General features: G+C 41.5%; 1 protein-coding gene across 1 annotated transcript; it reads right to left on the reverse strand.

Moving 5' to 3' along the window:
- Positions 1-387: 387 nt before the first annotated feature.
- On the reverse strand, positions 388-7,430 carry NEUROD2 (neuronal differentiation 2). Its single transcript, XM_033919047.1, has 2 exons — positions 7,425-7,430; positions 388-2,779 (listed from the first exon to the last, which is right to left on the reverse strand). Exon 2 carries the CDS (start codon positions 2,772-2,774, stop codon positions 1,695-1,697), a length of 1,080 nt encoding a protein of 359 aa, XP_033774938.1. The 5' UTR covers positions 2,775-2,779; positions 7,425-7,430; the 3' UTR covers positions 388-1,694.
- Between the last annotated feature and the right edge of the window lie 6,015 nt (positions 7,431-13,445).

Consider the following 13,445-nt stretch of genomic DNA (forward strand, 5'->3'; position numbering starts at 1 on the left):
GAGAAATGATAAAGCCAGTGATGAAACTTTTATAAAAAGTGGATTAAACATTTATAGTACTAGCAGAAATTACTCTGAAATGTAGACTGATAAAAAGAAAAGAAACACACATCAAACAAAAATAAATTGAATTTCATGGGAAATTTAGTGATGCTATATACTTAAAATCAACTGAAAGAGCCCTAAGAAAAAGACATGGCATCATTGCAAGAAATACTACGATCTTTGCATATCATTTGACATAAATATTTATTCATCTGCATTAAACCGAACAGGTACACAAAAAAAGCGTTTCTGGGCTCCCAAAGACATTTCACCTTTGCTACAAGATTAAGGGAATTTTTTTTCTTTTTTCTTTTTTTTTCAAACATTTATCAGAAATTTGTCCTTTTAAAAATGCTGGTATGTTTTAAAGGTGATGTAGGCAAGTAAAAAATAAATAAAAATACATTATATTCAATTAAGTGTAATGCATATAAAATTGAAGAAATAAAATTGAATTAGTAGGTTTCAAGTACAAGTGATCATCAGTATAAAGTAAAGTAACAGAGGCTAGAAAGTTTTGTGTTTGACATCATGTTCTACATGGATGCTATCATAGACACGTTTCTTTAGATTGTTACCTAAAGAAATAGCTTAAGAGTTTCATTAGAGATATGATCAACTTAGACAAGGACAGAATAGTGTTCTTCTTTCAAATTTTGCATATTTGCAACTTTTGCTTTGCTCCTACCATGCATAACGAAATAATTTTGTAATGTCATTAAAAAAATCTTTGTCAAATAGGTAAAAATAGTGTGGCACACAACTAGAAAATTAAAATACTGATCACAAGAATGGTGAAAAGCAGAATTCACTGATTGTAAATATCAAGGGAGACACTTAACAGGAGTTTCCCCTAAAATCAAAAAAGTGCACAATTTTAGTCTCAGCAATCTGCTTGGTCCATATTTTAATATTTCATATAGATTTATTTTCTTTGCATAGATTTTGTTCTCTTTTTACCTTTATTGCTTCTTAAAGTTCTTTCTGCCTCCCAATGCTCACTGAAGTTGCAGACCTCATGGCCTCAGTTGAATGTATTTCATAACAAGGTCATTAGGAATGTGTTCTCCACCCCTAGTCTTTCCTCCCTGTCACTGCCCTTTCCAGCCCTTCTCGCTTCCCTTCTAGTACAGTGGATCTGTTGACGTCTCCTCTCCAAAGCTAGCCATCCTTCAGGCCCATACTTGGGCCCTTTAGGAAACTTGTTGGACCGTTTGTCTTTAGGCTTGATTTAAGTGCGGATTCTTAAATTTCTCTTTCTACAACTATGAAGTGTACCATGACTAGGATTAACAACGGGGAATCTCCTTAAAAATTGACAATGAGTAAATCCCATTACTGGATATATTGCACTGGGATCTGCTTCCCATAGGATAGCTTTCACTTATCAGTCAATATCCATATGGGGACTGGGTCACACATACTTAGGTCAAAGTTAGCTTTAGAATGGTCCCAATGCATTTAATAATATGTGTATGTGCCTTAGGTGTTATTGTTGTTGTTGGTGGTGGTGGTGGTGGTGATGTGTGTGTGTGTGTGTGTGTGTGTGGGAAAAGACATCTACAATTACAAATCACGGTCCTGGGAACATTCATGTAAAACATAAGGGAACAGTATGTGCAAATGGAATGAATTCAGTGCTCACAGAATTAATTATGAAAAAATGCATTAAGTTCTTCGTACATTGGGGCTCTGTCATGGTGGAGGTGCATATCGTAAGATAAGATGTTCTCAGCATGGACTCCACTGCGCATACCAGAAGATCCAAACACCAAGTTATGCCCAGAAGGACGAGAGCTTGGTAGAGCTGAGTAGTGCATAGAGTAGTGATAATTCTTTTCATGATCTGGAGAAGAGTCTTGTTTAAGGGAAAAATTGGCATTAATGCAGAGCGGGGGGCTCAGGGGGCCATCGTACTCGGAGCTGGTGTAGTCTGGAGACGCATTTCCATACAGGGAATCATAGGTGGCACAGTAGGCGTGTGTCCTCAAGGAATGGGAGCTGCCCATGGTGCTGGATTGGCACTGCGTGCTGGATAACCTTGAGCATTGAAACGTGTAGGGATGCATGGCAAAGGAGGAGTTCGGGCCGTGATATCTGCCGGCATCCTGGCCTTGTTCTGTGAGAAAATTCCTGGCATTGAGCTGGAGGCATCCTGCTACCAGGTTGGTAGTGGGCTGAGATAAACCTTTACAGAGGGTCTGAACATAGGCCACTAGATCCGGTCTCTTGCCTGAACGGAGGATCTCAGAGAGAGCCCAGATGTAATTCTTAGCCAACCTCAGAGTTTCTATTTTCGACAGTTTTTGAGTCTTAGAATAACAAGGAACAACTTTGCGCAGATTGTCGAGAGCTGAGTTCAAGTCATGCATGCGATTTCTTTCCCTGGCATTCGCCTTCTGACGCCGAACCTTGGACCGTTCCAGTCTGGCTTTGGTCATTTTTCTTTTTTTAGGACCTCGTTTCTTGGGTCTCTCTCCTTCTGCTTCTTCTGTCCCTTCCTCCTCCTCCTCTTCCTCCTCCTCCTCTCCTGCTAGATCTCCTTCCTCCTTGCTCTCGCTCAGAGAACCCTCCGTCTGGCCCTCCTGCAGGGAGTCTTTCCTATCCTCCTTATCACTGCAGCTTTCCTCGTCGTCATCTTCATCGTCCTCCTCGCATTCATCTGCCCAGCTGGCGAATTTCTGAACTTCGGGAATTAAACTGGGCTCGCTGAAGAGTCTGGTCAGCATGATTGCTAGAGATTAAAAAAAAAAAAAGGGAAGGGAAAGAGAGAGAGAGAGAGAGAGAGAGAGAGAGAAGAGAGAGGGAGGAAGGAACTTTTAAGTGACAGTCATTCATTTTTACAACACAAAACATTGTTTTTTTTTCCTTTTTCATGCAAATAATTTCCCACAAGGGGAATAATCAAATTCAGGAAAAAAGATGCATGAAATAAATTACACAACTACCCCCTCCCTGTGCCATCCAAACAGAAGTATCTGTTCGTTCTCCAGGCATAGTACACAAATTTGGGGTGAAGGCTTCATCCCCTGGACCCAGCTAGGGAAGAAACCGAAGTAGGACGGGGTTAAACATTTCAAGGGGGGGGGGGGTAGAAAAGAAAGTCATAGAAATTGTGATTTCACGCTCCTCATTTCCGTCTCTTTATCTTTATTGCAAATGAATGTCTGTCCAATATTTCTGACATATTAACAATCGATCATTGGCTTCCTTTTTTATATAGATTGCTTTCTCATATGGGAAGCTTTAATTCTTAGCATATTTGTTTAATCGGCATTGAAAAATAGAACAGAAAAATGAATAGTAAATTGAACCGAGGGTGTGATTTTTTTCGTACATTTTTAGCATCGTCTTATAATATTCATTTCCGATCTAATTTAGGCGTTTGCATTCCCTGTTTTGGAGTTTTTCTACCTAGGTACTTGGAAACAATACTGGGCTTGATGGACCTTCGGTCTGTCCCAGTATGGCAATTCTCATGTGCCTTCCGGTGAGTCCGTGGGTCAGCCGGTCTCTCTGGCCCATGAGGACTCCAAAACCTATATGCAGAACAGCTCACTGTTTCTTTTTCAACTTGAAATTTGGAGTCAGTACAACCGAAATCCGTTATTTCTTCTCCCGCTTTACAAAAATCATATACATTCTATATCGGTTTTGATTTAAAAATAAATAAATAAATAAAAGTCCTGACTAGAAATTGCCTAGTTCAGATTGAGGTTAACTTTGTTATCTTATTTAAAGTGAGCAAATCTTTTTGGCAATTATATTTTTACAGAATTACTGATTGTAAATCATTGTAGGCTCGAAGGGGGTGGGGAAGAGTCTGACACTGTGAATCCAGGGAAATAAAATCACTGATTTTGAAGCACCGATTAGACAATGATCCAGGCAGAAGCTGCCGAAACTATTTGGACTTTAAAAATACATTTTAGATAAGTTTATGGCAATCCCGTTGTACTTTGCAAGGGTGTGAGGTGTTTCCCCTTTCAGAATTACTTCAGAAAAACAACAACAAAAACACCAGCAACGATAAGGGGAAGATAACGGAGGAAAACGAAATACAGTAGGGGAAAGAGATTTGTAATCCAATCTTTTAAATGTTTTTCTTTTGGCTTAAAAAAAATTCCGTGCCAATGCAAAGAAAAAGAGACAGACAGAGAGAAGCCCTTCTCGTAGCCAACCACTGCAGAATACAACAGAAAAAGATATTTCTGCTATTATTAAAAATTATTCTGCCAGCACTGTCTAAACCATTTCACATCCCCCTCCCTGTTTGAAATGCATATGCTGGCCCCCTCTGCCCTCTCCCCCCCCCCCCCCTTGATAGAAGATGAGGGTTATTGTGTCTTTATAGCAGAGAAAATCTCTGTTTAAACTAAAACCATCGGAACTTAAAAATTTCCATTGGAAAAATAATACAACCCATATTTGCAATTGCCTGCACTCCCTTCAAGTTATTTGGCCCTTATCTCCTCTTCCATAACTTACCTCCAAAGCTGAGTGGAGGAATTCTTTATCTCATTGTTCATAACATCTTCTGGGACTAGGGCAGTGTTCCTTAAGGTGCTGCAGCCTTCTTCACTGTGCTATCCAAAAGGAGGAGAGAGTGGCATCTCTCTACCAAGCTGGGGTACCAGCTCTGATGCCAGGCCATATGGTTGGCACGTCATTCGCAGGAGCTATCACATGAGAGCTGCTGATTGACATGCGCGTGCATTCAGGGAGAGTTGCTTCCCTGGGGAAGGAGGACTCGCCATCTGTCACTCTGTACTCAAAAAAACCCCCCTCTTTCTCCACATCTACAGATCTTCCTACACATTGCATTACAAAATGGGGCTGTGACAAGATGTGGAAGCAAGATACCGAGCAGAACTGCCTGCACAATAGAAAAGCAAAAGCAGAGGTACATGGTCTGTCCACACCTCTGGAATTGGGGGGGGTTGGGGGGGAGCAATCTTTGCTGAAATCCTTCAGTAAAACTGTCTCCATAGGGTACAGGACTTGCTTGGTACCCTTAGCACATTAAAATGTGCATATTGTCAAAAGCCAGAGAGACAAGTGAAATGTATACAGAAATACAAGGAAATAGAAATACATTTGCAGAGGGAGCCACACAGATATGCAAAGAACATTTTGCCATGTACATACATACGTACATACGTGCTCTCTCTCTCTCTTTCTCTCTGAGGCACACATAGGATCAAAGACCCTCCCACCACACTCACAGACATACAGAAATGCACATATAGGTAACACAAACGCAAAGCCCCTTCCTCAGCCTAAGCAGCGCTTACAGGTGTATATATATACATGCATTCAGACATACACAAATATTCATATACAGCTCCAGAAGCGACACACACGCCCCACCCTCGACACACAGGCACACACAATTTCTGTCAGACACAAATATGAAATTGCACAGCACACTGCAGCGTGGGCCAGAATAACAAACACCAAAACACCTGCTTACATGCCACACCTAAGAGCTCAACAGAGAACATGTCACACTCACTACTACACAAAGACAGCACAGCTGATGCTCCTTTCTGGCACCTGTCACATAAAGCCCAGCACATTGAGATCTTTGAAACAAGACTCGCCTGCAATATAGGTAAAATGTTTGGAGACTTGCCAATACTGTATATGAAGAAAGCATAGTCTGCTTCCCCCCTTCTGCTGCTCCCTCCCCAACACGCACCCAGCCTTACATCTATATTTGATCCAGAGGCAGATCCAGAAAGGCATTCAGCCTGTGCTTGACTACAGAAAGACAGAATTCAGCCCATTGTCACCTGAAAGGAGAGTAATGAATCTGTTTCTATACACTCAGCAATATTCACTGAGTAGCTGAAGGGAAACCAAGCACAGGCTGTCAGTCCCTGCCCCCTCCCCTGCAGGGGCACTGGAGGACACTGCTCACTGAAGCATGGCCTTCAGAGCTAGCAGGAGTGGCAGATTTGACCAAAAATAGAATATCCCTTCATATAAAGTTCTGGTCCTCTATTTTATGAAAACACATGTAGATGTCTGATTCATGCTATGGTTAAAATAAATGTGTTTATATTTTGTATCTGTTTATCCATCTGGTTTGTTCTTTATTATCTGTTTGGTACCTTGAATTCTAGACACATACAAACCTATGCTTAGCTTTTTTTTTTTTTTCCACCAAGTGACTAGGTTTAACCAATATTTCTCACATTTGGCCTATGAGCAGAAAAAAGTTTCTTAAATGTAAGTAAGTAATTGTAAAAGAAGCCCGGCCCTTAAGCTTTTGCCAGTTCATTCAGAGAATAACAAGTGAGATACCTGAAATTAAGACCACCATATGCTGCAGAAGCTGAAAATGAAAACAAGTATTATTGTTATTTATAACTTAGTAGATTAGAAACAAGTAACCCCCCTAATTCTGTCTGATCAAGGAGGCATGTGAGACTGTCGGAAGATACAGCAGAAGAGATCTGTGCCAGACTGCCTTGAATGGGTTTTGGCCCCAGGCTATGCCATGGGCTAGCGACATCCCATGTGGTTCTAGCCCAAGATAAGTGCTCACTTTGGAACTGTTACTGCAATTAAAAGGCAATGTCTGACTTCCTCGGGGCCAAGTGGATATATGCTTTCAGTAGGCTGCAGCTTGCGACGGGAATTTATTCCTTGTTGTTCATCAGGCAGATTCTAGATGTGACCACCTGGAAGAAATGTTGGCATCAGCCTTCTGTGATCCAATCCCTTATCCTGGAGTTATCAGGCGACCCTATTCCAACTCTCTCTGTCCCTGGAAATCTATTTAATATGGCAGATTAGTCTCATGGTCCAATGTCTTACACATTGCAAAATTCCTCAGTGGGAACAATACCTCATTAATCTGCTCTTCCAGGACAAGTCAGTGCAGTGACTGATTTTCCTGTTTCTGAGTTCAGTAGAGAACTTATTATAAATAGTAGTCCATTAAGACAGTCATATAATCCTAACACACTGTAATAATAGTCTTTGTACTGTATATATAAAGGTGCTTTAGTGTATAATATTTTTTATTATCTGAACATCCATATGGTATGATCTAGTCTTCATAGAGCATAGTCTAAGAAATAATATAGATTAGACCAGAGGCGGGGAACGAAGGCTGCAATCCAGTCGGGTTTTCAGGATTTCCTCAATGAATATGCATGCGTTGCCTCCGCTGTATGTAAATAGATCTTATGCATGTTCATTGAGGAAATCCTGAAAACCCGACTGGATTGCGGCCTTTGTTCACCACCTCTGTGGTCAGGAAATGCATTCTTCTTAGGCTCCTTCAGTCTCGAGAGACCCTGTCTGCACACTTTGTGGTCTACATAGTCATTGAGTAAGTAGCACTTTCTGCTGCTCCAGAGACCTACACAAGAATAGCAGCAGACAAATGGATGCAGCTATGTCCAGATCTTGACTTTCCTTCCTGCAAGCTTTCCTGTCTTCCTGGATACACAGAAGTCTTTTTTGAAGGTCTTTGTAGGGCTGCAATCAGGAAACATATATTGAATAATGGCACAAATTACTATCTGAGTGAACCTATAGCAGGGGATTCAGAGCTCACAACATGATCCTCTTTGAAGGGTGAGCGGCACCTGGGGGTGGTGGCACCCCTTCCCCCACTGGCCACACGCCCCCTTCCCTTTCCCCATACCTTTTAAACTTCTCCAGCATGAGCAGCAATGCTGCCCATGTCAGTGTCGGCTCACCTTTGACATCATTTCCTAGGCACGGGTCCCGGAAGTGACATCAGAGAGAGCGCCAAAAAGGTACAGGGGAAGGCAAGGGACATGTGCAGCAAGGAGAGGAGCGGGGCAGAGAGGAGAACGGATGCCGCCACACCCTTAGGAAGACCATGCCTGGGGTGGACCGCATCCCCCTTACTACGCCATTGCTTGGAAGATTGTCACATTACATTTCACAAAGCTGGATTGAACTTCCACAGTTGGTTTCCGGTTACTGTTCCAGTTAAGGACCAGAAACACACTGAGTTGCTATTGTACCAGGAGAACATCTGGCTACTACTGTTTTACCAGGTAACTAGAAACATCTGGATACTGCTGTACCAGGTAATTAGATTGTAAGCTCTATCGGGCAGGGACTGTCTCCTGCGTGCTTAATGTAGAGCACTGCATGCATCTGGTAGCGCTATAGAAATAATAAATTGTTGCTGTAGTTGTAAGACAGGAACAAACCCGGCTTCTATTGTACTAGATAAAGGACAGATGTTCCATCACTGAAATGATTAGTTCAGCTGTATGGGTAGGACATAAACATAGATGATTATCTGATATCATGGCACTTCAGTGTCAGTTTGAAATTCCTGACAGACCAACTTCTTATGAAGATCAGAAATTGAGGGGCTCATTTTAGGAGTGGGGTAAGCAGAGCAGTCCCTCCCTGGTTGAAGCTGAGTGATGCTTCTAGGCAGCTGGCACTACTGGCCCCACCCCTGAGCAGATGCCCAGTGCCCTAGTGTTTCTAACACTGGCCTTTCTCAAGGTACAATCTATGGTAAAATGAGTAAATAGGAAGTATGTGAGAAGATGCAGTTCTAATGGAAGGATGAAATAGATGCGACCAAAATCGGAAAGCATAATCCCCCCCCCCCCATATTGTTCTCGAACCAATGCCTACCCACCTTGGGACCCCAATGACCAGTATGCATCTAAAACTGATCACTAAGACACATTGCTGATTGCGGGACACTGTTCTCCACAGGTATCTTCCCAACACCTCAAGGTCCCACTAGCCCCATGTCCCCGCCAGAAAAAAAATTAAGCATGGTTTTAATAAATGGCTGGAGCCTAAGTTAGGCACGCTGAGGCAGTATTGTGTAAAAATGTGTGTAACATTTTGGAAAGCCTCCGACATGCCCATGCCCCTCCTGTGGCCACACCCCCTTCTGAGTTACATGCTTCCCATTAGATGCCATGCCTTATAGAACGGTACACGGCCAGAGGCATAACATAGCATAACAATTTTATTTATAGACCGCAATAGCTCGCATTTCGATGCAGTTTGCAAAACTAAAGAGACCGAACAATCGCAGTGAATCATAACATAAAACACTACATCAAGAAGCCCCAAATGTAGTAAATAAAAACGTTTTTAGAAGGTGACCAAAATGCATATATGAAACAGAATTTAAAATCAAAGGAAGCAAATCAGATCCCAGTGGCACAGCCTGATAGGACAACAGCCGGCCCACAAATCCTCTGCGCGACCCACCTCTCACAGAAGGAAAGGCAAAAAAGAGCAGGAGACCAGGCATCACAAAAAGGAAATTTAAGGTAAAATTGGACGCACATTTTCTTGCGGGACACATTGAGGGATACAAATGATTAAGGTATTCGGCCAGGTACACCTGGCTGAGCCTCCGCGTGTGTGCGGACCACCGGACTGGATGGACCCCGGGTCTGATCCGGTGCAGGCGTTTCTTATGTTCTTATGTTCTAAATGATCAAGATAGGCGGGGGTCTGACCATGCAAAGCTTTATACAAAAAACATCCACATTTAAAATTAATTCTAACTTCCAGGTGGAGCCAGTGGAGTATATGATAACAGGATGTAACATGATCGTATTTTCTTAAACTGGAGCTCAAATGAATTGCCATATTTTGGACGTAACAGAGACTGCGCAGTGGCTTTTGTGATTTTGCAAGATAACACCACATTACAGTACAACAATCCAACAGGTTTAAAAGTAAAGATTGCTTTAATCATTGAAAAGGAAGCCTATCAAAGGCACACACAAATCGCAATGGGTGACAATAACATTAATAATTTATTCTTAGCACTCAGTTATTGATATTTATTGGCTCGTTAGCCAATTCATTTGCACGTTGCATCTCCGGAGCATGCTCGAACTTTGGCACATAAATCCAGACACCGTATATAGAATCTGGGGATGAGCGAGTTCAGTTCTAGAAATGTCTTCCTGAGCTTGGCAACAATATACAGTAGATTAGAAATAGAGAATGACACGGTGACAAAATTCATCACCGTCCCCGTCCCCGCGGATAACCGCGGGAAACCATCTTCATGTCATTCTTTAAGGAAAGAGGGAAGAATCAGAGTATGAATGGCCACAACCACTGACCCGCAAGCTTTGCTTTGAAGAATGCTGGTGTAGAATGACAGTCTCTGGTATCCAGAGCAGATATTGTGATGTCATAATGCCTCATTCCACCAGTGCCTAAGAGCCAATCACATCAGTGATGTCACAATGGCTTCATTATCCTTGGCTCACATAAGAATCAGAGTATGAATGGCCACAACCACTGACCCACAAGCTTTGCTTTGAAGAATGCTGGTGTAGAAGGACTGAGGTTGAAAAAGACACTAGAAAATGACATGGGTTTATTTCCCGCGGTTATCCGCGAGGACGGGAACGGTGATGAATTTTGTCACCGTGTCATTCTCTAATTAGAAATACATGTTTGTAAGGATGAAAGGGTAAATAATCCTGACATGATTCCTCTAGCCTCAAATGGACAGTATGCCTTGTTTGTTGTGTGGAACTTTATGTAGGAAGATGTGCTTGGGTATGGTACTCATATTTATGAATGTATGAACTTGTTTTAGTCTTTTAAGAATTCTCAGCTTAATAATCCACCTTGAACTTCTGGTGTAGGTGGACTATGAATGTTAAATTCAATTCAATTAAAATTTTAAGGAAATTTCACTCCTCGATAGAAGTATTTTTCTGCTAAGCTTTTAATTGTTTCTCAGTCTATCTTTCCGTCCTCCTGATGATGAACCGGCTGGGAACGGAGGCCTGGATCGTACCCCGTAATGCCACTGCCGGCTCACGTGCCATGTGGAGCAGCTGGGGAAGGGGCACTGTGACCTTCTGCATCAGTCAGTTGCTCTTTGGGGGATTACAGTTCATTTCCCTACTCTTGGCACAGGCACAGCTTTAGAATGTGCCATTTATGCCAGCGCCAGAGAGAGTGAAGTGTGGCATTTCCCAGAGATGAGGCACCAGTGGTTTAAGGGTCAAAGGATCAGGGTTTCATTTATCACTGCCCACACTTCTCATTCAGAAGAAACTCTGGTCGTTCGGCTGACCACATCATCTCAGTTGTGTGTGTGCTGGGGTGGACGGGGCCAGTAAGACAGAAAAGACATTGTATTTGCTTTGCAGACGCTCACTTCCTACTTCATGCAAAGTCCACAGGGATCTGTATGAGATAGGCCTTTGATTATGTAACATGATTTTTGTTCCTGGGCAATTTTTTTTATTGCTCATGCCTAAATAGTATAGGAAATGTTTGTTATTTCCAAAAAAAGCTTTGCTTTTGTGACTAGGATAGTCAAATTTTGCAATTTACCTATTTAAAACATGAAAATGCCAAATTTTCATCTTTTCATTCTTTTTTTTTATTTTTATTAATTTTCAAGTGCCATGAAGTATACAAACATTAATAATCATCATAAGCACTTAAAATCCGTAAATAACATTACAGAAGAATAATATCCCTCCCCTTTCTTCCAACAATTCAATCAAGAAATAAACCAAAAAGATATCCCCCCACTCACCCACCCCATCCTGGATATATATAAAAACAAACAGTAAATTAAATAAAAATAATTATGTTGAATTAACATAGGATGTCAACGGCCCCCATACCAATTTAAATATTTTGCTATTCCCCCAACATATCCGCATTCATCTTTTCATATTTGTACCCTAAACATAAACTGGCCTACTAAAATGAAAAGTTGAGGTCACAATTTTTCCAATTGCATGTTACCATTTGCATCGCGATCCCTGTCATAATAAGGAAAAGTCTGCATTTGTAACGATCCAGTCATAAGCAACATATGAATCACATTTAACATGTATTTATATTTAAGTTATACAAAGATGACCACAGAAGATTTAGAATGAGTAGTTTTTCATGATTTGTGATGATATTGCAAGTCACATTTCCAGATGTAGTTACATCATGTTATTATATTGTCCTTGGTAGCAGAGTATATCCTTGTGGAACTATCCACCTTGTTCCTCTGAGTAGGCTCCCATGTTCTCCTTGAATGTCTCAAGAGAAGCATCAAGGACATGGACTTTGAAAGACATCCTACAGCCCATTTTACTGTAATTCTTCACCAGATTCTCAACCAACTCTACATAGTTTTCGGCCTTTTGATTGCCCTGGAAGCTCTGAACCACTGCGACAAAACTGTTCCAAGCTGCTTTCTCCTTCCTAGCTAGCTTCTTGGGAAATTCCTTGCACTCCAGTATCTTCTATATCTGTGGTCCAATGAAGATACTAGTTTTGACCTTTGCATCAGACAGATTAGGGAAGATGGCTTGAAGGTACTTGAAGGCTGCCAAATCCTTATCTAGAGCTCTGACAAATTGTTTCATTAGGCCCAATTTGATGTGCAGTGGTGGCATCAGCACCTTCTAGGGGTCCACCATTGGTTCCCCATTGACATTGTTTTTCCCCATAGAGAACTTAGTTTGCTGTGGCCAGTCCTGCCTTTGGTAATGTGTCTTTGTTCCCTGCTATCCCAAATGTAGAGATAGCAGAGAAACTTGGTAAATCTGCCTTGATGATCCATTAGGAAAGCCACCATTCTGAAGTCTCTGACTACCTCCCAGCCATACTCATCATGCTTCAAAGTGCCTAGTAAGGTCATGATGCTGTTGTAATCCCCTTTGAGGTGCACTGAGTGAGCCAGTGGAAGAGACGGGTACTTCTTCCCATTATGGAGCAGCTCAACTTTGATGCTCCTGGATGAGCTGTCAATGAAGAACTGCCACTCTTTCATGTTACAGGCGATTACAATTGCCTCAAAATGATTGGTCACATTGTGGCAGAAGCAGAGCCCATCTTGATGGGTGAAGATGATGGAAAAAGCTTGGTGACACTTCCTCTGATCTATGACTTGCACACTTTCCTCCAAGTTCCACTACTTGAGCCAGACGTCAAAAGGGCCCTTAAGTTTACTCAGCTTGGAATCAATCTAAATTACTTCAAGTCAAAACGAAAACCCTTTTTGTTTCATGACACCTTTGGGCCATAACCGTCCTTCTAAGGACGCTTTTACCTATAATTTTCGGTTTTCCCCTCCCTCTAGTATCTTCCCTTCTCCGTTCTGTACTTTGATACAATGTAGTTCTCCCCCTTTTCCCTATTGCTTTTAGTCTATTTTCTTCCTTGTTGCTTGTCTCTGTATTAAATATGTACAAAATATTGTTCGATTTTATTGTTCGATTTTATTGTTATATTGTGATTTGCGTTATACCCCTTTTTTATTTTTAATTTAAGTATTAGATGTACACTGCCTTGAAGTCTGATTAGGTGGTATAAGAAAATTTTAATAAACTTGAGACTTGAATCTGGAATCTTCTGCAAAAAAAAAAAAAGGTAAATTT

This window comes from Geotrypetes seraphini, chromosome 13 (genome assembly GCF_902459505.1).
Source record: "Geotrypetes seraphini chromosome 13, aGeoSer1.1, whole genome shotgun sequence".
Classification (NCBI taxonomy): Eukaryota; Metazoa; Chordata; class Amphibia; order Gymnophiona; family Dermophiidae; genus Geotrypetes; species Geotrypetes seraphini.

Excerpts from the sequence above, each read along its gene's own strand:
- NEUROD2 (XM_033919047.1), bottom strand. The coding sequence starts at position 2,774 with ATGCTGACCAGACTCTTCAGCGAGCCCAGTTTAATTCCCGAAGTTCAG.